The 27,529-nt window shown below is 39.7% G+C and overlaps 1 protein-coding gene across 1 annotated transcript in view; it reads left to right on the top strand.

Moving 5' to 3' along the window:
• Positions 1 to 27,529, top strand: part of SYN3 (synapsin III) — a 505,196-nt gene that overhangs the window by 36,426 nt on the left and 441,241 nt on the right. Inside the window, exon 2 of the mRNA XM_060194367.1 lies at positions 17,562 to 17,653. Within this exon, the coding sequence (XP_060050350.1) occupies positions 17,562 to 17,653 (92 nt within the window). The remainder of the gene's footprint in view (positions 1 to 17,561; positions 17,654 to 27,529) is intronic.

The following is a 27,529-nucleotide window of genomic DNA, read 5'->3' as shown; positions in this document are numbered from 1 at the left end:
TTTCTCTCTGTCCTATCCAACAACAAAACAACGTCAACAATGGCAATAATAATTGCAACGAGGCTGCAACAACTAGGGCAACAAAAAAAGGGGGAAAATGGCCTCCAGGAGCGGTGGATTCATGGTGCAGGCACTGAGCCCAGCAATAACCCTGGAGGAAAAAAAAAAACTTTCAAGGTGAATCTGCATTCATTGATAGAAAAGTTATCTATCCTTTAATATCAGCAAATGGTTCACTGAATACACCAGCATCACTGAGTTTACTAGTCAGTGAGTTCAGTGGGACCTTGGAACTGAAAATTGATGGGAAACAGGCTTTGTGTCACCTGTCAGATGTTTGCCAGCAACAGGGTAGGTGGACAAGTCAGAATGGTAAGGAGAGGCAATGACTTTGATGACAGATACTGCAAGCTGACATGGAGAGGACTAGGGAAAGTATAAAAATGAGAGCAGGTTGCAGAGAAGTAGTTACAGAAGCCAGACTTTCCACCTTCTGCATCCTATAACAGACTCTGGGCCCACATTCTCAGAAGGATAAAGAATAGGAAAGCTTCTAATGGAGGGAATGGGATGTGGAACTCTGGTAGTGAAAATTGTTTGGAATTGCACCCCTCTTGTCCTATGATCTTGCAATTCACAGTTAAATCAGTAAAGATAACAAGGGCAGGAGTTTGCACAAGCGATGACTGAGGTCATCTAGGCACCCTGTGGAAGAACCATCTCTAGGCATCAGGAAACAGATTATAACTACTCAGTGCATTGTAAAGAATGCTGGCTTGGCTTGGGCCCTAGCTGAGTGTAGCTTTGAGAAGTCACTCCACCTCCCTGGACCTCACCTTTGCCATTCACAAAAGAGGCATGTGTCTTACATTCACTGTATTTCTGAGCACTTGTGCTGTACATAGAGGGAGTCATGAGGCTAGATGCCATGAATGAAATAAACCAAATCCCTCTCTGTCTCTCCCCCCTCCCCCAGTTTCTGTGGACAACTAAACATTTAATTCAGAGGGATGTAAATGGTAACGTCAGATGGCAATGAAAGCAGTGTGAAAAACTCAAACAAAATTTGGAGCATGAAGTATAACATGTATTTTGTGTTTTGCAAGGAGACAGACATTTCTAGGGAAGCCATTAAGCAAAGCTGGGTGAAAACTCCACCAGCTCTAGATAAAACTTTTTGGTTAGAAGACTGGAAGCCAAAGCTTGCTCAGTCTCTGATGGTGGAAAAGAAGCCTGTGTGGCAATGGAGGAGTGAGTTGTAGCTGGAGGAATGGGTGGGGTGCTGAGGGGGATGCCAATAAGGTGGTCTATATGGTCAGTGTAGGGTTAAGGCTCTCTGTCTTTAGCACTATTTTATTATTGCAGTTATTGTTGCTTACTCTTTTAATGAGACACTTAGACTATGAGAGTATACAAGAGCTTCAGATGTGAAATCACAGTACATGCAGAATGGTAATTTTTAAAAAGGAATTTGTTAATAACATGGCTTCATTCTCAAGAATAAACATAGCAATCTGTTAGGGATTAGGGTAGAATTTTTTTATGATAACTTGTTAGGAAACTCAGGAATTCTCTAACCTTATCATGTAAAAAATCACCATCCCCTCTTCCCAGGTTCCTGAGATAGTTTAAAACACGAGGAGAAATAGCATATCAGAGTCCAAGTTCTCCTGAATGCTAACCAACCTTGGTTCACTGCCAGTATGGGGTTCTCTGCTAAAGCTAACCCCCATTTCTCAGTTTAGGCTCTAAAGTCAATGTAGCCTCTTACCTTTTTTAAGGCAGACTATCATTTATAGATGTTGCATACTTAATATGTGAATGTTAAATCTAAATATTTCCAAGGTATAATAAGCACATTTGTGCAGAGATATCCAATTGTCTGTTCCTTCCTGTCATCAGCACTTACTGCTGCCAATTCCTGAGAGGGGAGAGGAGCAGAGAAAAAGATGGGTGTGGAGGCTAGCTTCTCGGAGGAGTGCCAAGGCAGAAGATGTTAACATGCCACTCAGACCAATGGACACTTTGCTGCAGAGGAGCAGAATGTAGAAACCAAAGTCAGGCCCGATTGTCTGTTTTTTCAGCCCAGCAATAACCCTGCTCAATGTTAAATGTAGCACTGTGATGTTCTTCTGACTGGCAGACTAATAGTTAACCTGGTATAGTCCTACACCCTATCTAATAAGCCACTTCCCTGTAAATTTAATGAAGAATTTAGTAAGAAAAGTCAAAAGAACAGTGCAGAAAGTCAGATGTTGTATAGTACTAAGATAAGTGCCACCTCTCTCTTTGAACTCAGTCCTCTCTGTGTGTCTCTGTCTGTCTCTTTCTTGTAAAATATTTGTAGTGCCTGGGATGGAAAAAGTCACCCTCTTTTTATGTTTATTTTTTTATTTTTTTGCCTCCAGGGTTATTGCTGGGGCTCAGTGCCTGCACTAGGAATCCATTCCTCCAGGAATGCTCCTGGAGGCCATTTTTTGCCATTTTTATTGCCATTGTTGTTGTTGTTATTGTTATTGTTGTTGTTGGATAGGACAGAGAAAAACTGAAAGAGAAGGGGAAGACAGAAAGGAAGACAGACACCTGCAGACCTGCTTCACCGCAGCAGGTGAAGCGACTCCTCCCCCCCGGCCCCCCCGCAGGTTGGGAGTTGAGGGCTTTGCTCCATGTGTGCTTAACAGGTTGCAGTACCGCCCGCCCCCCCAAAAGCCACACTCTTTTAAGAGTTGAAGGGTGCAGTCTACACCAGTTAGGTCTTAACTAACTGACAGAAATTTCCAGTATATTACAAGCCACCTTTGAATTCCAGAACAATCTGTCTGCCAGCATCTTGTCTTTTTAAGGAACTCTGGAGAGTATCTCTTTGTGTCGAAATCCTCCTTCAGTCAGGCTTCAAGGTCAAGGCTGATAGCTGCTACCTCTACATTCCCACACATTCTTGGTTTCTTGTGTACATTCTAGTCAGTCATCCAATTCCAAGTCTCAATTCAAGCTCCTTTCCTATTGATCTCTTTGCCGGATATAATAGCATTCTTCAGCTTACTATCATAATGATGATTGTAATCACCATTTTCCACTCTGTCATCAACATCATTATTGTTTCAAGTGCAGTTATCAGTAACTAAATATCAATACCCATGTGATTTTTTGTAATATTATTTCCTTGACATCACATATTTTTGGGTGCTAATGCAGCCAGCAGCCCCACAGGAGACTGAATCTGTTCCATGGTATGTGTGTGCATGCCTCTGTGTGTGTGTGTGTGTGTGTGTGTGTGTGTGTGTGTGTGTGTGTGTGTGTGTGTTTATTTCTTGGAACTGGACATAGTTTAATTCTAAACATTTATATCTCCTTCTCATCAAAGGTATTGTGGTAGAGATTGTGAACATAGTCTAGACACATCTACCACTTGTAATAGAACCTAGAAAGTAATGTCAAATATCTGTAGCTAAATATCTAATTTCTCTACTCCTTTGCTAACTTTTAGTATTTCCCAATACTACCTTCCACCCATATGCGGTAATTCCTGAAAGTTGTGAAAATTATACTACAATGGATTTGCAGAAATGACTATAGTTATGAATCTTACAGCCGGGGGGGGGTGTATCCCTGATTATCTAGGAAGGACCTGTCTAGCTACACAAGTCCTTAAAAATAGAACTTTCTCTGGCTGGAGACAGAGATATGATGGAGGGGAAAGCCTGAAAATTTTGAAGAAATAAAGTGAACATGTCATGTACTAAGTTGAGACTAGAGAATGCAGTGTGATAAGTAATTCAGATGACCTTTATGAGTTGGCTCAAATTCAGCAATAAACAGACATCCCAGTCTTGGAATTACAAGGAACTGAGTTCTTCTAATACCATGAAAAAACTCACATGCAGATTGTTCTTAGAGTCTACAATAAGAACCCAGACAACTGATACCTCAGTTTTATCCTTGTTATGTCCAAAAACATAGAAATGAGTCAAGATAATAAAGGACTTCAAACCTACAAGGCAGTGAGTTAAGTATGCTTGAAGTTGTTAAATTTGCAATAATTTGTAATGAAAACAGAAGGATAATGCATGTTTCTACACAGGGAATTCAAAATTATTACAAACTGGCCTCCAACCCACCTGCGTTTTGTCATCATACAGTCATGTGCCTTGTCAGTGTTTCCTTTTTATAAATAAAATTTTAAAAAAGAAAGGAAACCATAGGATAAAAGGGGTGCAGCTCCACACAGTTCCTACCACCAGAACTCTGTATCCCCTTCCCTCCCCTGATAGCTTTCCTACTCTTTATCCCTCTGGGAGGATGGACCCAGAGTCATTATGGGATGCAGAAGGTGGAAGGTCTGGCTTCTGTAATTGCTTCCCCACTGAACATGGGCATTGGCAGGTGGATCCATATTCCCAGCCTGTCTCTCTTTTTCCCTAATAGGGCAAGGCTCTGGGGAAGCAGGGCTCCAGGACACATTGGTGGGGTCCTCTGCCCAGGGAAGTTGGGTTGGCATCATGGTAGCATCTGGAACCTGGTGGCTGAAAGAAGAGTTAAGATATAAAACAGAACAAATTGTTGAATAATCATGAACCTCAAGGCTGGAATATTGCAGATGAAGATTTGGGGGTCTCCGTTTTATAGATAGCTAGTAGGGCTATTTTAGTTATACTCCAAAGGGCCCATGACTATAATAGTTTTTTTTTTCCTAATAAAAGACATCAGTCTATTTCATGGACTCAACAGCCCTGATTCTCACCTGTATTTTTGTACATAAAAATTTAGATAGAGGGAGTCAGGCTGCAGCACAGCAGGTTAAGTGCAGGTGGCGCAAAGCACAAGGACTGGTATAAGGATCCCGGTTCAAGCCCTGGCTCCCCACCTGCAGGGGAGTCACTTCATAAGCGGTGAAGCAGGTCTGCAGGTGTCTTTCTATCCCTATCTCTGTCTCCCCCTCCTCTCTCCATTTCTCTCTGTCCTATCCAACAACAGCGACAACAATAATTACTACAACAATAAAACAACAAGGGCAACAAAAGGGAATTAAAAAATTAGATAGACATTTCCTCTACTCTGCCTGGAAGCACCCTCCTTATTGCTATAGTCTAGTGGGTCTGTCAATGGGTAGTAATAAAGGAAGAGTTATAGGTTCTTCTGTAAAATGTAGAGAATAATGCTTTATTCAACAAATATTTTTAAATAAACCCTATGTGTTTGTTAGACAAAGATGATTGTGAAGTAGTACGTGATTTTCTATTATGATGCTATTGCTTGCTTTTCTTAATTTATTTTAAAATCAATTTAAATTTTAAATTAAATTTACTTAATTTTATGTTTTCTTAATTTATTTCTTAGTGGTTTACAGTGGAGTCACTGACACATGGATACAATTTCTCATCTCCTTATGATAGGTGTCTACAAAACATTCATACCCCCTACTTAGATCCTTCTACATCACCATGCACCAGAATCCCAAAGCCACCACCAGCCAGCCCTCTGCCTTCCTTCCTTCCCCAGTGTCGGGCTAGCTTCGCAGGTGGGAGAGAGAGACGACCAGAAACTCATGGTTGAGTGGTACGCAGTTCAGTCTTTATTCATGTGTAATGCAGCGCAATCTAAGCTATCTCTAATCACAATCTTGTCCTTACATATCCTGAGGAGGAAGAGTCAGGTCCAAAAAGGATGTACAGGTAGGATAGGGGATGGGGAGAAGTAAAAAGCGTGCAAAACAGTGAGGATAAAACCAATGCCCTGGAGGAAGGGCGGTGTTTAGTTAACAGTGGTTATATAAATAGAATACAGTATTAAGCAGGGGGGAATTAAACCAATGAAACAGAAGGGGTCTTAGAAGCAGAATTTAAAAGCATACCAACACCCCAGAACCCTTTGCTTTGAATATGCCAACCCCAGTCTAAATTTTACTTTTTTTTATCCCTTTCTATCTTTCTTTCTTTATTTTAATATTTATTTTATTTAACAGGACAGAGGGAAAGGGAAAGGGAGAAACAGAGACAACTACAGCACTGCCTTGCTCTTCAGGAAGCTCCACCTTGCAATGGGGACTAGGGGCATGAACCCAGTTTCTTAAATATGGTAATGTGTATACTCAACAGGGTGTGCCACCTCCTGGTTCCTATTCTTACCTCTTTAGTTGTGCCTATGTGTGAGATCATCCAGTATTCATCCTTCTCTTTTTGATTTATCTCACTTAATATGATTTGCTAAAGCTAAATCCAGGATGAGGCAAGGGAGATAACTTCATTTTTAACAGCTGAAAAGTTTCCATTGTGTATATATACCATAACTTTCTTAGCCACTCATCTGTTCTTGGGCATCTGGCTTCTTCCAAATCTGGGCTATTACAAGTTGTGCTACTCTAAACAGAAATGTACATAGATCTCTTTGGATGGGTGTATGTGTTTCCTTTGGAAATATTCCCAGGAGAGGAATTATTGGGTCATAGGGTAGGTTCATTTCTAGCATTCTGAGAAGTCCCTTGACTTCTTTTCTGCAAGGGTTAGATGAATTTGCATTCCCACAAGTAGTACAGAAGAGTTTCTTTACCCTACATCCTCACCTGCATTTATTGTTACTATCCTTTTTAATATATGACATTCATGGATGTAAAGGTACCTCATTGTTGTCTTAATTTGTATTTCTTTGATAATCAGTGACTTTGAGCATGTTTTCATGTTCCTGGTGGCCCTTTGGATTTCTTCTTTGGTTAAGATTCTGTCCATATTCCCTCCCATCTTTGGATGGGGCCTTTTAAAAAATATATTTATGATAGTTCTTTTATTTTCCATTTCTGCTTTTCCCACAGTATCTCTTATTTACAGGTCTGTTCTTAGTTTTTCTTTTTTGTTGTTGTTATTGTTTTTACCATAACCAGGGCTTCATAGCTCTGGTATGACTTTCAGACTGATAAGCGGGGGGTAGGTGTTGGTGTGTGGCAACAAACGGAAACTTTATTCAATGTGTTGTGAACTGGATTCTAACCTAGGCTCACTCATGTGACAAAGTAGCACACTATCCAAGTTAACTGTGTTCTTATCAACTAATTTCTCCTAGGCCATTTATTGTCCACTCCCTTCCGTACCAAGTGTGTATAGTTGAATAATATAGATCTTACACTGTGAACTTTACTTGTTTCGTACCAGATTCTGTTGTAGTCCTTTAAATAGTGTTTTACTGAGCTGGGGAGATAGTATAATGGTTATGAAAAAGATTCTCATACCTAAGCCTCTGAGGTCCTAAATTCAGTCCCTAGCACCATCATAAGCAAGAGATGAGCAGTACTCTGGTTTCTCTCTCTGTCCCTCTCATTAAAATAAAGCAAATAAAATGTTTTTTAAAATATTGTTTTACTTTATTCTGGAATGCAGCTAAGTTATTTGGGTATGTACCATATGCTTGGAATGTGCACCATATCCTCAGCACATGAGATAATATATGAATATATATATGTATATATTTTTTTCCCTTCTACCAAGGTTATGGCTGGGGCTCTCATTGCCTATTGGATATATCTCGAGTTCCCATGGATCTTACCCACCCACACATACTTCTTTCTTTTTCTCTCTTTCTTTCTTTCTTTCTTTCTTTCTTTCTTTCTTTCTTCCTTTCTTTCTCTCTTCCTCTTATTGCCAGCAGGGTTATTGCTGGGGATCAGTGGCACAGGCAAAATCCACTAGTTCTGGTGACTATTTTTTTTCCTTTTTCTTTATTTGCTAGGACAGAGAGAAATCGAGAGAGGAAGGGGAAATAAGGAGAGAGACAGGAATGCCTGCAGTATTTGTTTCACTGCTCCTGAAGCTCCCCACCCCCAAAGTGAGGGGTAGGGGCTCGAACCAGGATCCTTGCACATGGTAAAGTGTATGCACAGCATGGTGCACTGCTGCCTTGTCCCCTCAGGGCTTGTTTTTAAAGTTTTCCTTAGAGTAATTATCCCAATGTCTCTGAGAATAAAGAGGCTCATGAGACTTTCCATTAAAAACTGAAACTCAAAGAGTGTCTGGGAAGCAGGATTTTCAATTTGAAAAACAGGGAAAACTCCAAATGAACTGAGTCAAATTGTTCATACTCAATCTAGGATGTGGTTCAAGGTTAATTTAATTCCACTATTAAATTTTGAAGACTTTGCTCATTTTGCAAGGCCATTATACTCTAACTGGCAATAATAAGAACTATTCTCAGTCGTGTAAATTCTAGTTGTTGAAATTATTATTTTCTGCTGATTCTTTTCCTGGTTTAGAGTAGTTTTCTTTCACCATGCTCTAATCTGTATTCAGCCAAAGACTTGCAGATCTTCCCTCGAGGTTGTTTTTTGTTTTGTTCTGTTTTGTTTTGTTTTCCCTCCAGGGTTATCACTGGGGTCTGGTGCCTGCATTATAACTCCACTGCTCCTGTGGCTATTATTATTATTATTATTATTATTAGATAGGACAGAGAAATTGAGAGAAGAGGGGGAGATAGAGAGGGAGAGAGAAAGATAGATACACTACTTATGAAGTGACCCCTCCTGTAGAGGGGAAGCAGGGGCTTGAACCCAGATCCTTAAGTATGTCCTTGAGCTTTGTACTATGTGTGCTAAGCCTAATGCCACTCCTGACCCTCTAGGTTGTGTGTTGTTGTTGTTGTTGTTTACAGTTGCCTCTTTTCTTATACTCTTTCCTGCAAATTCTAGCCACCTTGGCTTCCTTGAGCTCTGATCTCTGACTCTGTTTTTTGAGATAGCTCTGTTGCCTTTCTCCCACAGTGCTCACTGCCTGGAAACTACCTCCAGGCAGTAAGCTGGGGCAATCATCTGAATAGTTTTGTTTCCTTTTTGCGAGGGTCATAGTCTTGTGATGCTTATTGCCCAATGTTGGAGAACTATTACTAAATATGTTTTTCTAGTTGTCTAGTTGTTTACGATGTGAGTGTAAATACAGATCCCATAACTTCATTAAGGACATAAATAGAAATTATTCTTATGTTTTATACTGTTATATTATAATGTATGTTACAAATATTTTAAAGAGCTGCCTTTTCTTTTTTAATTATGTTTTATCTTTTATTTATTAGTGATAAAGATAGGAAGAGAGAGAGAGAGAGAGAAAGAACTAGAAATCACTCTGGTACATGTGCTGCTGGATATTGAATGAGAGTCCAATGCTTTATCCACTGTACCACCTTCCAGACCGTAAGAGCTGCTTTTTCTTTGGTAACATGTTTTTAAAAGGTATATCTATTTTACATGAGATAGAGAATTTTGCACATGTAAAATGAGGAAATAGAATTCAGAGAGTCACTCTGGTACAAAAGAAACCGGGGATCTATCAGGAAACTTAGATATACAATTCCTGCATTTTACCAGTTGAGTTATTTCTTTGGTCTGACAACATCAATTTTTATACACTTAGTTTACTGTAAGATAATGAAGTATTTGAAAAAAATAATGAAAACCCTTTACAGAAGTATTCCTGTAAATACTCCTCTTGATAGATGTTTCATGTACATCCTCATAAACATTTATAAAAATCTTTAGAGGTAGCTGTAACTGATTCTAGTATCTTCATTTTAGAGATGTCAAAAGCTGAGATTCAAATCACTTAGTAACTTGACTATACTAACCAGTATTAAATCACTTGTATTTGAGTGTGGTTTCACAAAATGTTCTTTTATCCTACAGTGCCTAGTGTAATAATATTTTAAAAGATAGTATTAAAGGGAATTTGAATCAAAAATTTTTAACTCAAAAGATAAACTTATGCAGAAAATTTAAGTGACAAGTTTTTTTTTTTAATTTAGTCAATCTACCAGTGCATTACTTTGTGTGGTCTATGTCTATGTGCATGCTGAAAGTGTGCATTTATATACATTTATGTCTGGTTTTGGTGAAGTGAATAAAGGAGCTTACCCAATCTTACTGGTCTTCTTTAAACCCTGACAGTTTGCATGAAATACAGAACTTACAATTCCCTAAATTACTGTATTTCCTAGCACTGCCATAACAAATTACTACAAAATTGGTGACTTATTTCATAGTTCTGGGGGGCAGAAATGTAAAGCAAGATGTTGATAGTCTATATTCACTCTAAAATATCTAGTGGAAGATCCTTCTTCTTCCAACTTCTGCTGGGGTTTTTTGTTTGTTTGTTTGTTTTACTTTTGTTGGTGTAATTTCACTGTTTCTATTTTTTTTTTTTTTTTTTTTGCCTCTACAGTTATTGCTGGGGCTTGGTGCCTGCACTATGAATCCACTGCTCCTGGAGGCTATTTTTTCTTTTTTGTTGCCCTTGTTGTTTTTCATTGTTCTTATTATTGTTGTTATTGCTGTCTTTGTTGTTGGAAAGGACAGAGAGAAATCAAAGAGAGGGGGAGGGAAACTATAGACACCTGCTGACCTGCTTCACTGCTTGTGAAGCAACCCCCCAGGTGGGGAGCCAAGTGCTGGAACCAGGATTCTTTTTTTTTCTGCCTCCAGGGTTATCAGTAGGGCTCAGTGCCTGCACTATGAATCCACTGCTCCTAGAGGCCACTTTTTCCCTTTGTTGTCCTTGTTGTTTTATTATTATCATCATTGTTGTTGGATAGGACAGAGAGAAATCGAGAAAGGAGGGGAAGACAGAGAGGGGGAGAGAAAGATATCTGCATACTTGCATAGAGTCTATGAAGTGGGGTCACTTCACAAGCGGTGAAGCAAGTCTACAGGTGTCTGTCTTTCTCACCCCCTCTCTGACTTCCCCTCCTTTCTTGATTTCTCTCTGTCCTATCCAGCCATAGCAATAACAACAATATCAACAACAATAAACAACAAGGGGAACAAAAAGGGAAAAAATAGCTTCTAGGAGTGGTGGGTTTGTAGTGCAGGCACCAAGCCCTAGCAATAACCCTGGTGGCAAAAAAAAAAAAAAAAAAAAAAAAAAGATTTTTCATTGTATCTAGGGCCCACTATAAACCAGAAAGAGCTCACATTCTTCCTTTTTTCTAATATTTATTTATTTATTCCCTTTTGTTGCCCTTGTTGTTTTATTGTTGTAGATGTTGTCATTGTTGGATAGGACAGAGAGAAAAGGAGAGAGGAGGGGAGGACAGAGAAGTGTAGAGAAAGATAGACACCTGCAGACCTGCTTCACTGCCTGTAAAGTGACTCCCCTGCAGGTGGGGAGCTGGGGGCTTGAACCAGTCCTTGCGCTTTGCGCCATGTGCGCTTAACCCACTGCACAACCGCCCGACTACCGGAGCTCAGATTCTTGATTATATCTACACTGACTCAGTTCCCAAGGAAAATCACTTTTGCATCGCTACTTTGAGAAAGTAGCATTTTGACCCTCTACAATTTCTATGAGAGTTCAAAGACTCTTCAAAGATAGCAGCTCTTCAAGAATTCTACCACAGGGGCCATTATACTATCTTGAGAAATGGTTTCCTTACCATTTGCTCATTTCTGTGGTTGGTTGAAGTTTTGGGGGAAGTTATATTTAAAAAACTGTCCTTTCTTTGCTTACCTATACTTTAATGAAACAGAAGCTTGATAGTTTACAGCCCAGACATTTACCTCATCTCCTTTCATAAATCATGACTGGAAAATAGTTCTAAACATCCTGAAATGAATAAGATGAACCTTCTAACTTGTTTATTCAAGCCTGAAGGTTGTCTTCTATCCAGGCATCTTACCTTTATGGGCAGCTTTTGGGCAGCATGACAGATTCTGAGACTTTATGCCCATTGAGTCAGATGCCACCACCCAAGACGCTAATTCACTCTTTCTTCATATGTTTGGTTTCCATTTGTCCTATGTTGCAACTTTTTTCTAACCTCTTTGTTTATCTGCACTCAAAATCAACAACTTTTCTTGTTAATTCTTCTTTGTAATCTTGCTGATAAAGTATCTTAAATATGATAGGGCTAAAATTTAGGTCATTAATCTTAGTAGCTACATCAGTAACACTATTTAATAACCTGAACCCATTAACAGGGTCCTTTATTTTTTTCTGTAGCATAATGAGGTTATTAATTAGAGCAATGACGTAAGCACTCAAGGTTTGCTTTAATGCCATCTGGGGAAATGTTTAGGCTGTGGTCATAATTCCCATTAAGTGATTCCAAGGGGATACATTTAAACCACTGTTGTTACAATGTAAGCTTGTTTTTTTATTTATTTAAATATTGTGAAAGGGATTCCTGAAATTCCAAGTTTTAATCTAACTTCATCCTTATTCTTCTGAATGTTGGGGGGAGTGGAGGATGCTTACTTTCTGACAGTAAATTATCTAATCTCTCCCTGCCTCGATTTGTTCATCTGGACAAGTGTGACAATTTAATGAATTCACACATGTGAAACACTAAAGGATTATTATTACAATAAAAAGAAGAAAAAACATCATCAGAAGACACTCAGAGCAGGGAAGGAATACCAAAGGAGACCACCTGGGATCACAACAAGACAGGACTAGAACAACTACAGGAACCCACCAAATCACTTGAGTGCAAACACATGTGGCTCCATGGACAGAGAGGAGCCTAGGGAGAGAGTAAGTGGCTGGTAACAGTCTGGCAGTTTACCAGTTGAGACACAACCTCCAGTCTGTTTCACAAACAAGGGGACAGCTGAAGGGAGGAAGGGACTCCCCTGAGAATCACCAAATGCAACTGTGAGTCTCCATTCCTGCTGCCCTCAGAATCTGGAGCAGTGGCAGGGAGGCCCTGTGCTGACACAAGGGGACAGAAAACTAACCAGGAAACTCAGTAGAAGAGCTATACCTCTGTGGCCTACAGGAGGGACTGTGAAAGTCTCTTTGCATAACCACTGGTTTATCTCTGCCCCACACTGCTTTTATCTCTTGGTCAGGAATCAGGATTAAGCTAAGAAGCCTACTTATAGTTTAAAATCCCTCAGGCTCCCATAGCCTGTAGGGAAGAAAAAGAACAAAAGAGGCTTTTAAACTACTGAGCTCCAACTCAGGGATTAAAATACTATTGAAACAACTGGAAGAAATGAACAATTTCCTAGATACCTACGAACTTCCAAAATTAAGTAAAGAGGAAGTAGATAACATGAATAGGCCCATCACAGCTAATGAAGTTGAATCAGTTATAAAAAATCTTCCCAAAAATAAAAGTCCTGGACTAGATGGTTTTACAAATGAATTCTACAAAACCTTCAAAGATGAACTAATACCTCTACTTTTAAAAGTCTTCCAGAAGATTGAAGACACTGGAATACTCCCTTCCAGCTTCTATGAAGCCAATATCACTTTGATACCAAACGCAGACAGGGACATAACCAAAAAATAAAATTACAGACCAATATCTCTGATGAACATAGATGCTAAAATATTGAACAAAATTCTATCCAACTGGATACATCAGTATAATAAAAAGATTGTTCATCATAACCAAGTGGGGTTTATCCCAGGGATGCAAGTTTGGTTTAATATACATAATTCAATCAATGTGATCCACCAGATCTGTGTACACATATGTTCTTTTTTATTTTATTTATTTATTGGATAGGGATAGTCAGAAATTGAGAGGAAGGGGGGGACATAGAAAAGAAGAGACAAAGAGACACCTACTTGTGTCTCTTTGCTGCTTTGCTACTTGTGACGCTTCCCCTACACATATGTTCTTAACAGCACAATTTGTAATAGCCAAAACCTGGAAGCAACTCAGGTGTCCAACAATAGATGAGTGGCTGAGCAAGCTGTGGTATATAAACACAATGTGGTATATATACACAATATATAGCTAACTACTTAGCTATAAAAAATGGTGACTTTACCGTTTTCAGCTGATCATGGATAGGCCTTGAATAATTTATGTTAAGTGAAATAAGTCAGAAACAGAAGGATGAGTATGGGATGATCTCACTCTCAGGCAGAAGTTGAAAAACAAGATCAGAACAGAAAACACAAGTAGAACCTGAGCTGGAATTGGCATATTGCACCAAAGTAAAAGACTGTGGGGTTGGTCGGTGGGGAGAGTACAGGTCCAAAAAGGATGACAGAGGACCTAGTGGGGGTTGTATTGTTATATAGATGGAAATCTTGGAAATATTATGCATGTACAAACTATTGTATTTACTGTCGAATGTAAAACATTAATTTCCCAATAAAGAAATTAAAAAAAAAAGAAAAGAAACACTAAGGGCAGTTCATGGCACACAGTGGAAGTTTCACATATGTGACCAGTTAGTCTGTAAACTAAAAGAAATAGCGGGAGTTGGGCTGTAGTGCAGCGGGCTAAGCACAGGTGGCGCAAAACACAAAGACCAGCATAAGGATCCCGGTTTGAACCCCGGCTCCCCACCTGCAGGGGAGTCGCTTCACAAGAGGTGAAGCAGGTCTGCAGGTGTCTTTCTCTCCTCCTCTCTGTCTTCCCCTCCCTCTCTCCATTTCTCTCTGTCCTATCCAACAACAACAACAACAATAATAACTACAACAATAAAACAACAAGGGCAAAAAAAGGGAATAAATAAATAAAATAAATATAAAAAAATTAAAAAAAAGAAATAGCTTTGATACTTTCTGTCTATAATACACAGTTTGGTTATATGCTCTCATTAATATTTTTTAGAATACAGTTATAGATTAAATTATGTCTTCCACAAATTCATGGTTAAACTCCTAATATTCCACTTCTTCAGAATGTGATTTTATTTGACAATAGGATGTTTACAGAAGTAATCAACTAAGAGGAGTCATTAGAATGAACCCTAATCCAGTATGATGATGGGCGTTCTTTTTTATTTTTATTTATTAAATGGAAATATTGACAAGACCACAGGATAAGAGGGGTACATTTCCACACAATTCTCACCACCAGAACTCTGTATCCAATCCCCTTGCTTGATAGCATTCCTATTCTTTACTGCTCTGTGAGTATGGACACAGGATTATTATGGGGTGCAGAAGGTGGGAAGTCTGGCATCTATAATTGCTTCTCCACTGAATGTGGGCATTTTCAAGTTGATCCATACTCCTAGCCTGTCTCTCTTTCCCTATTAGGGCAGGGCTTTGGGGAGGCAGGGCTCCAGGACACCTGGTGGGGTCATCTGCCCAGCAAACCCAGGTTGGCATTATGATAGCATCTGGAACCTGGTTGCTGAAAAAGACTTAAGATGTAAAGCAGAGGGCCAGGTGGTGGTGTACCTGGTTGAGCACACTTGTTACAGTGTGCGAGAACCCAGATTCCAGCCTCCAGTCCCCACCTGCAGGGGCATTCCTTTGCAAATGGTGAAGCAGGGCTACAGATGTCTCTGTATCTCTCCCTCTCTATCCCTACCTCTCAAATTCTGCCTGTATCTATCTACTAAATAAAGATAATTTTTAAAAAAGATATAAAGTAGAACAAATTGTTGACTAATTGTGAACCTAAAGGCATGAATATTGCAGATGAAGATTTGGGGTCTCCATTCAGGAAAAAACTAGTAGGTCTATTTTAGGTATATTCCAAGGGGCCTATCTATGACTTCACTAGTTTTTGCCTTTGCCTGACATCTAATATGCAGGTGGACCCAGATTATTGTCTGGGGAGATGGTGTCATAGCTAGAAAAAGGACTAGAAAGCTGGATCAGGAAAGAAAGTAGCTCCCAAATATGATGAAAGTATCCAAGTATTGATAACTGTAAACCCCATCGATTTGGTCTGGAGCCCATAGTCAGCACAGGAGCCTATGTAACCTCTGTATTACTGTAAGTCTGAGCTCACATTCTGTAGTCACTGCTAGAAACAGTCCAGGCTGCACTAATTTCAGGACCCATCTTCCTCAGGTAGTAAGTAGGTAGAGTATGTTGTCCAACCTCCCTTCAGAGAATGGAACACTCCCTACCACTGTTGGTCCACACTGAGGACAAGATCCTATAGGGGCCCACAAAGGGGTCCATTATGTTGTTGCTGATGGAGATGACCAGTGTCAATGGTGAGAGTGGTCTATTATAGATCTTGGCCCATCTAGACCTCTAGAGGTATAGGAATGCCAGGACTCCCTAACTGGGACCCCAGGTGATGGGATGGCCTGGTAGTGACTAGAGAGTCATCATTAACGTATGCCAGTCTCAATATGGATCAATGTTAGAGAATGTTCCATTCTCTAAAGGGAGGTTGGATAATGTACTCTATCTACCACATGAGGAAGATAGGTCCTGAAATTGGTGCAACTTGGAACAGTCCTACTCATGATCACAAATTGTGATCTTAGACCTATAGTGATGAAGAGGTTACATAGGCTCCTAGGCTGAATATGGGCCCCAGATCAAATCGATGGGGTTTACACTCAACAATATTTATACATCTTTCCCATATTTGGGAGCTACCCTCTTACCTGATCCAGCTGTCTAGTCCTTCTTTCAGCCATGACATCATCACCAGGCAATAACTGGGGTTCACCTGCATATCAGATGTCAAGTGCAGGCAAAACCTAGTAAAGTCATAGGCCTCTTGGAATATACCTAAAATAGACCTACTAGCTGTTTCCAAAATGGAGACCCCAATTATTCTTGCCTTTAGGTTCATGATTAGCTAACAATTTGTTCTGCTTTATATGTTAACTCTTTTTTTAGTCAACAAGTGCCAGACTCTTATCATGATGCCAACCAGATTTCCCTGGGCATATGACCTCACCAATGTATCCTGGAGCCCCGATTCCCCAGAATTCTGCTCCACTAGGGAAAGAGAGAGATAGGCTGGGAGTATGGATCCACTTACCAACCCCCATGTTCAGCGGGGAAGCTAATTACAGAAGCCACACTGTCCACCTTCTGCACCCAATAATGACCCTGGGTCCATACTCCCAGAGGGTTAAAGAATAGGAAAGTTATCAGGGGAGGAGATGGGATATGGAGTTCAGGTGGTGGGAAGTGTGGAGTTGTACCCCTCTTAGTCTATGGACTTGACAGTGTTTACATTTTATAATTTTTTTAAAAAAGTATCTCAGTCTGTTGCCCTTACTCAGCTTTTGTAGTCCTTACTTTGATAAGGCCAGCTTTGGAGCAATTGAGGGACTTGTAATAGGATGTAGGTGAGGAGAGTATTTAGGTCTAAGTAGAAACTATTTCATTAGGTACTTTATGGTGTCTTTAGATCTTTCTACTTGCTTCATTTATTGACTCACTGCAAACTATTGTGCACTTTTGCTTTAAGTTATATATTTTCCATTAACTTATGGATACATGTACATATGCTCCATCTCATGGGCCCTGGTCTATATCTAGGTTTTGAGGTTTAGTTAATAAGTGCACCATGATAATGGGTGGTCTTATGAAAAGTGTTCAGGTCCTGGAAAATCATTATTTTTCTAATAAAACAGTAGAAAATACATTACTAAGGACTGAAAGCATGCATCCTTGAATCAAAAATGTGTAGGTTTCAATCTTATATTGCTTTTTATTAATTATGTATCTATGTACATGTCACCATGCTTATATGTACCTAAACTTCCTCATATTTCAAAAAGGGAGATAAAAATATTACCACCAACATCCTAAGTTTCAGATGAGGTAAAAAATAATATTTGGCATATATCATATGTAATAGCATTTATTAGCATGAATGGTATTTGACAAATCTTCCTTTATTTTTGTTCTCTCCTTCAGGCTGAATTTTCTGAGTTGAATTTGGCTGCCTATGTTACTGGGGGCTGCATGGTGGATATGCAAGTTGTGAGAAACGGAACCAAGGTTGTGAGGTGAGGAGAACTGAGACACAGAAAACTTCCCATCTCGTTGAAATAAGAAAAAAGGACAGGTGGTACAAATAATATGAGTAAGCAACTATAATGTCTAGATTAAGCTCCAGTCTTACAGAGAAAAGACATAGGGTTCCATCTGTGACTACATGGCTCTGTTCAGTGGCACACTTTAGTCTGTTTTGCCTTCTGTTCCTCATATGTAGCAGGATGATACCAATACTGAAGAGTCTGTGAGTATACCCTGTTAATTCTAAAGCGCTAAACAAACGTAAGGATCTACAGGTACAAGTCGCTTCCTACTTCCAGCAGTATGGTAAGACATCAAACTTAGAAGTATTGCACATCCTGCTTCCCCACATATACACAAAAATCAGTTCTTAATATGTGTTGAGTTGGAAGGGAACTAAGGAGATCCTTCAGGAGACAGAAATGTCAATGTAGTACAACTATACATGTATCAATATATTTCTATCTAGTTAATTTCTCAGACAACGTACAGACTAGCACTTGTGGGAGTTTATAGGAAAAGATATAGGCTACTGATTTGGGAAAGTAGAGAAAGTAAGAAAAACTTTGAAGAGAAGTGACATTTGTTCTGAGCCTGTCAAATTATGGAAGGTGGATATCCTGTATATTCTGGACATAGAGAACAGCTTTTCCAAATGTAAATGGCAAAAACAAGAGTATGTTTGGAAAATTATGATAACTAGTCATCATTAATTGATTGTTAAGAAAGATGTTATATGGCTCCCTCTTTCTAGTAATGGGATAGGTAATTTGGATCAGTTCTTCTACTGAAAAAAATCAATATTTGTGGTTTAAAAATTGATACTGGCATAACAGTAAGTAATTACTGGGAGAAGGAACTAGGAAAAGTGAAACCCAAAGAAATTAATGTTCATGCATACTGTCTTTTTCCTGAGAATATTTGGTAAGTCTAGAATATTTAAAATTGATTTATCAATAGCATAGTAGAGATAAAGGATGCAGAAATTACTACTGAGTCATTCAGAGTGGGCATTTGACAATACTAAAGGACTAAACATTCCTGGTGAATATGAATTGCAGGTAGATGAACCCTTACAAGAAACTACAGCTTAAATTACAGTTTGATGAGCTTTCTAGGGCACTTCAAGTAATATACTCTTATTTAGATATGATTACAGATATGCCAAGACTGAAAACAAATCATAGATACAAAGAAGTCATTTTATCCTAGACTTCAAGTAAATTATTCATATAATTTTTATAGTATCTAGAATATAAATATAAGCAGGCATAAACTCCATGAGTAGGAATAATAGACAACCAAAAAAGATTCTAATGGACATCAGACACTTGCATTATCAGACATATCCTTAAACTAAACATCAAACATATAAAGTTAGTACTTATTAAACATCTAATACAGTGGGGCTGGGTAGTGGTATATATAATAGAGCATACATATTACCATGAACGATTACCCCAGCTAAAGATCCTGGTCCCCACTTATTTGTGGGAGGGGATGGGTGGTGGAAGCTTCACTAGTGGTGAAGCAGTGTTGCAGGTGTTTCTCTTTCTCTAATTCCTCCTTCTCAGTTTCACTCTGTTTCTATAAAAACAAGTAAAATTAAGGATAAAACTTTTTTAAAAGAAACTACTAGAATTTTGCATGGAATAGAAGACTGACAAAGATGATACAACCCATCCTTTCAAAAACAAGTTTGCAAATAAAAACTACAGAAACTAAAATTTTGAGCATTGTGCTTAACAGTATATTACACACTGTTGAGAAGATTTTAATGAAGTAGAAGACAGAGTTGAAGAAATCTCACAGAAAAACTGCAGTTTACTGTAGTTACTACAGGGAGTATGGTTAGATCTCATTCGAGATCCATTCATTTAATAAGAGACTCAAGCAGAGAGGCTAAAGAGAATAGAAGAAGTAACAATATTTCAAGAAATAATTGATATTTTAAGATATAATGGTTGATGGTAATATGTTGTGGTTCAATTTCATTTACTTACATATTTCTATCCAATTTCCCCAACACCACTAGTTGAAGAGACTCTCTCCATTTAATGTTTTGGACACCCTTGTGAAAAAGTTATTGTCCATAGGTGTTGGGGCTTTTTTCTGGCCTTTCAACTCTACTGGTCTATGTACCTACTTTGGTTCTAGTTCTAGGAATATTTGATTATAGCAGCTCTGTAGTATAAGGTCAGTAAGTGTGATGCCTCCAATTTCATTCTTTTTTAAAAAAAAATTTTACTTATAAAAAGGAAACATTGACAAGACCATAGGATAAGAGGGGCACCACTCCATACAATTCCCACCACCAGAACTCGACATCCCATCTCCTCCCTTGATAGCTTTCCTATTCTTTAACCCTCTGGGAGTATGGACCCAAGATCATTGTGGGATACAGAAGGTAGAAGGTCTGGCTTCTGTAATTGCTTCCCCACTAAACATGGGCATTGACAGGTCAATCCATACTCCCAGCCTGCCTCTCTCTTTCACTAGTGGGATGGGGTTCTGGGGAATCGGAACTCCAGGACACATTGCTGGGGTTGTCTGACCAGGGAAGTCTGGCTGGCATCATGCTAGCATCTGGAACCTGGTGGCTGAAAAGAGAGTTAACATATAAAGCCAAGCAAGTTGTTGACTAATCATGAGCCTAAAGGCTGGAGTAGTGCAGATGAAGAGTTGGGGGGGGGCTCTGTTCTGTAGATAGCGAGTAGGCATATTTTAGTTATGTTCCAAAGGGCCTATGACTATACTCATTTTTTTTTTTCCCTGAGCTTGAAGTCTGATATGCAGGTGGATCCTAGTTACTGTCTGGGAAGGTGATGTCATGGCTGGAAAAAGGATCAGAAAGCTGGATCTGGGAAGAGAGTAGCTCCCAAATATGGGAAAGGTGTATGAATATTGTTGACTGTAAACCTTATCGATTTGATCTGATCAAAGGACATAAATTATGGTGATGTTGTGTATGATACAGCAAATCCTAACAAAGGGATTTTTCAAAGTGTCAGGAAATCATGTGGATATGGTTGAGCTTGGCAGGGCTCACAAAGCACCCTGCATTCCTGATACTATGGCCTATAATCATTGTTTTGCCTGAAAGATACCCACCCATTCCATTCCTTTGATCTATCTTCTTTCTACCCTCAAGACACTCCCTTCCTCCAGGGCATTATTATTAATTCTACCAGTTGAACCCCTAGCAACAGTTGCTGGGGATGTCCATACCATTCCTGGCCCCCTTTTTGCCTTTCTCCACCCCTTACCATTTATGGTATTGTCAAGCCACTTCTGTTTCTGTTTTGTCTCTTCTGTGTCCCTACCTGGAGGAGGGTGGGCATGCAGACCTAGAGGCTGATGCCATCCATTGCAGTTGGCGCCATGTGGCTTAACCAGGTGTGCTACTGCCTGACTCTGAGGCACTCCAATGAATAAAGATTTGTATTGCTTTGCCACTATGAGCTTAGTCCCTGGGTCATCTCTCTCAAGACGCTAGCCCGACATTAACTCAGTTTCCAAATAATATGATTATAGCAGTAACTATCTATTGCCTTCTTAAACCCTAAGACAGCAGGAACCTCCAGATTCCTCTATAAAGCCTATATTTCCCCAGTCCTGGAACCTCTAGAGTGGGGTTCACTTTTCTGCATGCTTCTCTTGGTTCATACCAAATGATATCGCATCTGCTGATCCCAACCTAATCAACGCAGGGAGTACTATCTTAGCATGCTTCACTTCAGAATGTGTCCAGAGACATCAGGCATGGCAACCCTTCAGCCTCATTACTCAGGTGAGACCTTTCCTTTCATAGGATTCTATAATTCCATCTCAGGTGGTTCACTTCCCAACAAAGTCCCAAAACCTAGATATAGACCAGGTCTTTAAGATAGAGCATATGTTCACATGTATCCATAAATTAGGTCAAAATATATACCTGAAAGCAGAAGTACACAGTAGTCTACAGTGAGTCAGTATGAAGTTCATAATGAAATAGTGTCTATTTAGACTTAGATACCCCCCTCACCTACTTCCTATTACAGCTCTCTTACTCACTCCAAAACTAACCTTATCAAAGCAGGGACTGCAAAGGTCAACAGACTGGCGTACTTTAACAATGACTCTTTAGTCACTGTCAGGCCACCCTATCATCTGGGGCCATAACTGGTGAGTCCTGAGATTCCCAAACAGACATGATGGGCCTAGACCCAAATAAATCCCTCTCTCCATTGTTACCGGTCATCTATATCAGGAACAACAAAACAGACCCCTTTGTAGACCCCCATAGGACCTTGCCCTCAACTTGGATCAACAACAGTAGAGAATGTTCCATACTCTGAAAGGAGGCTGAACAACATACTCTATGCTACACTTGAGAAAGATAGGTCTGGATATTGGGGCAGCTTGGAATGTTCCTGCTGATGACCACAGAATGTGAGCTCGAATCTGCAGGGATGCAGAAGTCACATAGGCTCCTAAGCTGTATATGGACCCCAGATCAGATCAATTTCCCTCTTTTTTCTCAAGACTATTTTGGCAACCCTAGGAGCTTTCTGATTATAGATAAATAGTTGTAGCTTTTGTTCTATTCCCTTAAATAAATATGGTGGTACCTGGATGAGGGCTGCATTAAATCTGTATATGGATCTGGGTAGAATGGTCATTTTGACAGTGTTAATTCTTCCAATCCAAGAGCATGAGATAGCCCTCCATATATTATTTTCTCTTTCTGTTACCTTGAAGAGTGACTCATAGTTTTCAGTGTGAAAATCTTGCACTGCTTTTGCTAACTTTATTCCTAAATATTTGATTGTTTTTTTTCTGCTATAGATTTACTATAGGGATTGATTTCTAGATGTCTTCTTTTAGTTTGATGTTTGCATAGAGGAATGCCACTGATTTTTATATATTGATTTTGTAGCCGGTCATTTTACTATATTGTTTAATAATTTGATTGTAGTGTTGTTTTCTGTGTTGTTGGGGCTGGAGGTGCAGGATACCAGAAAAAATTACTCAGAAAAACAAGTTCAATGTCTTACTGAGGGCCCAGAGGTAACTTCCCTGGACATACTCCATTATAGGAGTGGAGTGATCCATCAAAAACCCCTCTTTCAGGCCATGAGTCCTTTTATTAACAAGGTTTACAAAACATCAGTAATTCCAGATACAAAGGGGTCAGTTCAGAAAGGAAATAGAGCATATAGTGGGGTAAATCATCAAACTACTTAAAACATAGAGTGTAATAAATGAATCTAAAATACTAGATTTTAATTCAGCATATGAATGATTGATGCTTATCATTAGCTTGCTGATATTCTTTTTTAATAAATACTTTGTTTATTTTCCCTTTGTTGCCCTTTTTATTGTTGCTGTAGTTATCGTTGTTGTTGATGTCATCATTGTCGGATAGGACAGAGAGAAATGGAGAGAGGAAGGAAAAATAGAGAGAGGGAGAGAAAGATAGACACCTCCAGACCTGCTTCACCGCCTGTGAAGGGACTCCCCTGCAAGTGGGGTGCCGGGGGCTTGAACCGGGATCCTTACACTGGTCCTTGTGCTTTGTGACACATGCTCTTAACCCGCTGTGCTACCGCCTGATTCCCGATAATATTCTTCTATATACAAGGCCAATAAAACCTGATGTTGAGGGAGCTGTTTCTTCCCTTGAGCTTTTTCTTAATAACAAAGATATGTTTGAGAAACATAGAAATAGCTTATTGGAAACAGAGTTTTTCAGGAACTGGGTTAGATCTAAACCTGAATTTATAGGCATCTGATATAAGGGTTCCCTAATGTAGTAATATGGTGAATATAGATTTCCAGGTGAAAAACTATAGTAGGTGATAAAAGTAATTTGTTACCATAAAAGATTTACTTATCAAGAAAAAGTCATTTAAAATTTGTAATACCAAATAAAAAAAGCCTCTAATTATACATTAATATTTTTCAATACTTCAAAAATAAGGAAACAAGTCCACCTTTGAGAATAATGTCATGTATACACACATTTATTTTTCATGGCAACTTCATTTTACACAAAAGAACTGTGAAAAGCAAAAAAATGCAACATTTAGAAATCTGTATATATATTAATACTGGGAATTATTTCTGCTTATGTCCAGTTTCACTATCTGTTCATGGGTCTGAAACATTTTCTTTTGTAACATGCAAAGTAAGAATATTTATCCCATTGGTACTCTGATTTGATTACAGATTAGAGTTACTTGAGAAATATTTTAGATTCCTGGTACCAAGGAAAAATTAAAAAGCTTTAACACTAGAATCTTTGAGTGAAGAACTTAAATTCACTAGCTGTCATAATGTTGGGTGGTTTCAAAGGGCAGCATGATCAAGTACTTCCCTAGAGGGCTCTCACACTAGCTCTCTACTGGGGCCAAGACAGTTGTAAAGCTGTAAACACTCCCACTGGATGTACTGTGACCAAGAACCAGCTTGCAAAAATAGATATCCCCAAGCTCAGTACTGACATACCACCTTCTTTGTGCAATGGAATGTTCCCTCCCCCTCAAGTATATTAAGTCTTGACCCTTCATATTTCAGAATGTGGTCTTATTTGCAAATAGGACCACTATAAATTTAACTGACGTTATACTGGATGGGATGGATGGGATGGATCCAATATGACTGGTAATCATATAAGAGGGAATTTATTGCACAGAGACTCAGGAAAATATTCTTGTAATTCCTGTAATGTATCAACAAGCCACAGAACGCTCAAGATCTCATTAACCACCAGTAGGTGGGGAACAGAAGCTTCAACCCAGGTTCTTGCATACTGTAATGTGTGCATCAACCAGAGGTGCCACCTCCCAGACCCACTTTTTTTTTGTTTTCTTTTTCATTTTTTTAAATATTTTATTAAGAAAGGATTAATGAACAAAAACATAAGGTAGGAGGGGTACAACTCCACACAATTCCCACCACCCAACCCCCATAACCCACCCCCTCCCATGATAGCTTTCCCATTCTCTAGCCCTCTGGGAGCATGGACCCAGGGTCGTTGAGGGTTGCAGAAGGTAGAAGGTCTGGCTTCTGTAATTGCTTCCCCGCTGAACATGGGCATTGATTGGTCGGTCCATACTCCCAGTCTGCCTCTCTCTTTCCCTAGTAGCGTGGGTCTCTGGGGAAGCTGAGCTCCAGGACACATTGGTGGGGTCTTCAATCCAGGAAAGCCTGGCCAGCATCCTGGTGGCATCTGGAACCTGGTGATTGAAAAGAGAGTTAACATATGAAGCCAAACAATTTGTTGAGCAGTCATGGATCCCAAGCTTGGAATAGTGGAGAGGAAGTGTTAGGGGGATACTCACTGCAAACTCTAGTGTACTTCTGCTTTCAGGTATATATTTTGCAGTAGTTTATGGATACGTGTGCACATAAGCTCTCTCTCACAGAAACTGGTGTATATCTAGGTTATGGGACTTTGTTAGAAAGTGAACTACCTGAGATGAAATTAGAGTGTACTATAAAAGGAAAGGTCTCACCCGAGTAATGAAGCTGAAGGGTTGTCATTCCACACGTGAAATCTCTGGATACAGTCTGAGGTGAAGCATGTTGAGGTGGCAATCGTTGCGTTGGTTAGGTTGTGATCGGCAGATGCAATATTATTTGGTTTGGATTGGGAGATGCATACGGGAAAGTGGGCCCTATCCAAGGGTTCCAGGACTGGGGGAAGTAGGGGCTCTATAGTGGAGATGTGAGGTTCCTGCTGTCTTAGGGTTCAAAAAGACAATCGATAGTTAATGTTATCATCACATTATTTATTAATTGGGTTAACTTTTAAAAGTCCCTTTGTTATGGTTTGCTGTACAGTATCCAGTATCTTGTATATAGCTGTGCTATTGGATGCTTCTAATCTACTTGGTCTCGGCTTTTGAGAGAGTCCGCATATCAAATACATAGCCTATATATTAAAAAGATTCAGTTTGTGTTTTGAGAAACTTTGAGACATACAATTGATTTTCCCCCTCTCATATTAATTAACTAGTGATTTATATGTCTACATTTTGCTAGGAGTGTACATAAACACCATTCCAACCACCAAAGGACTGTGACCCATCCCTCCCGCCCACTCCCACCCCCCACTGGCCCAGGAAGCTGCAGGTCTACCCCTCACCACTGGGTTTTTACTTTGGTGCCCTACTTACAATTTGATCAGGTCCTGCTTTTAGTTTCCCTTACAGATCTTCTTAGTCAGCTTCTGTTGATGAGTGGGATCATCCCATACTCATCTTTATCTTTCTGACTTAGTTCACTTAACATAATTCCTTCTAGCTCAAATTGAAAAGCTTCTGCACATCCAAAGAAACTATTAAACAAACAGAGAGACCCCTCACAGAATGGGAGAAGATCTTCACATGCCAGACATCAGACAAGAAACTAATCACCAAAATATATAAAGAGCTCAGCAAACTTAGCACCAAAAAAGCAAATGACCCCATCCAAAAATGGGCAGAGGTTATGAACAAAACATTCACCTCAGAGGAGATCCAAAAGGCTAACAAACATATGAAAAACTGCTCTAGGTTACTGATTGTCAGAGAAATGCAAATTAAGACAACACTAAGATACCACCTCACTCCTGTAAGAATGACATACATCAAAAAGGACAGCAGCAACAAATGCTGGAGAGGATGTGGGGACAGAGGAACCCTTTTCCATTGCTGGTGGGAATGTAAATTGGTCCAGCCTCTGTGGAGAGCAATCTGGAAAACTCTCAGAAGGCTAGACATGGACCTTCCATATGATCCAGTAATTCCTCTCCTGGGGTTACATACCCCAAGGACTCCATAACACCCAACCAAAAAGAGGTGTGTACTCCTATGTTCATAGCAGCACAATTCATAATAGCTAAAACCTGGAAGCAACCCAGATGCCCAACAACAGATGAGTGGCTGAGAAAGCTGTGGTATATATACACAATGGAATACTATGCAGCTATCAAGAACAATGAACCCACCTTCTCTGACCCATCTTGGACAGAGCCAGACCCACTTTTTTATTGATTTAATTATGATTGACAAGAACAAAGGATAATATGGGTACAATTCCACACAATTCCCACCACTCAAGTTCTGTATCCCATCCCCTCCATTGGAAGCTCTCCTATTCTTTATCCCTCTGGGAGCATGGACCCAGGATCATTATGGGGTGCAGAAGATAGAAGGTCTGGCTTCTGTAATGGCTTCTCCACTGAACATGGGCATTGGCAGGTCGATCCATACTCCCAGCCTATCTCTGTCATTCCCTAGTGGGGCTCCAGGACATATTGGTGAGGTCATCTGCCCAGGGAAGTCAGGTTGGCATCATGGTTGTACCTGGAACCTGGTGGCTGAAAAAATAGTTGAGATATAAAGCAGAACAAATTGTTCAATAATCAGGAACCTAAAGGCAAGAATATAGCAGATGAGATTTAGGGTTTATTTTAGGTATTTTCCAAGGGGCCCACACTCCACCAATTTTTAGAGCATCAGGCATGAGAGTCTGTTTGCATAACCATTATGCTATCTACCCTCCCTCCACTAATTTTTGTTTGAGTATAACAGCCAACATGGTGGGGTACCAAAGGTATTGTCTTGGGAGATGGTGTCAGAGTTGGAAACAGGACCAGAAAGCTAAATCAAGGAAGAGAGTAGCTCCCAAATAAGGGGAAAGTACAAATATTGTTAACTGTAAACTCCATCAATCTGACCTGGGTCCCATATTCAGTGGAGGAGTCTGTGTAACCTCTGCATCCCTGTCAGGCTTAGCTTGCATTCTGTGGTCATAGTTAGGAACATTTTAGACTGTACCCATTGCCAGATCCTTCTTCCTCGAGTGGTAGAGTATGTTGGCCCAACCTCCCTTCAGAG

This window comes from Erinaceus europaeus, chromosome 7 (assembly GCF_950295315.1).
Source record: "Erinaceus europaeus chromosome 7, mEriEur2.1, whole genome shotgun sequence".
Lineage (NCBI taxonomy): Eukaryota > Metazoa > Chordata > Mammalia > Eulipotyphla > Erinaceidae > Erinaceus > Erinaceus europaeus.
This window is presented reverse-complemented; position numbering and strand designations above follow the sequence as displayed.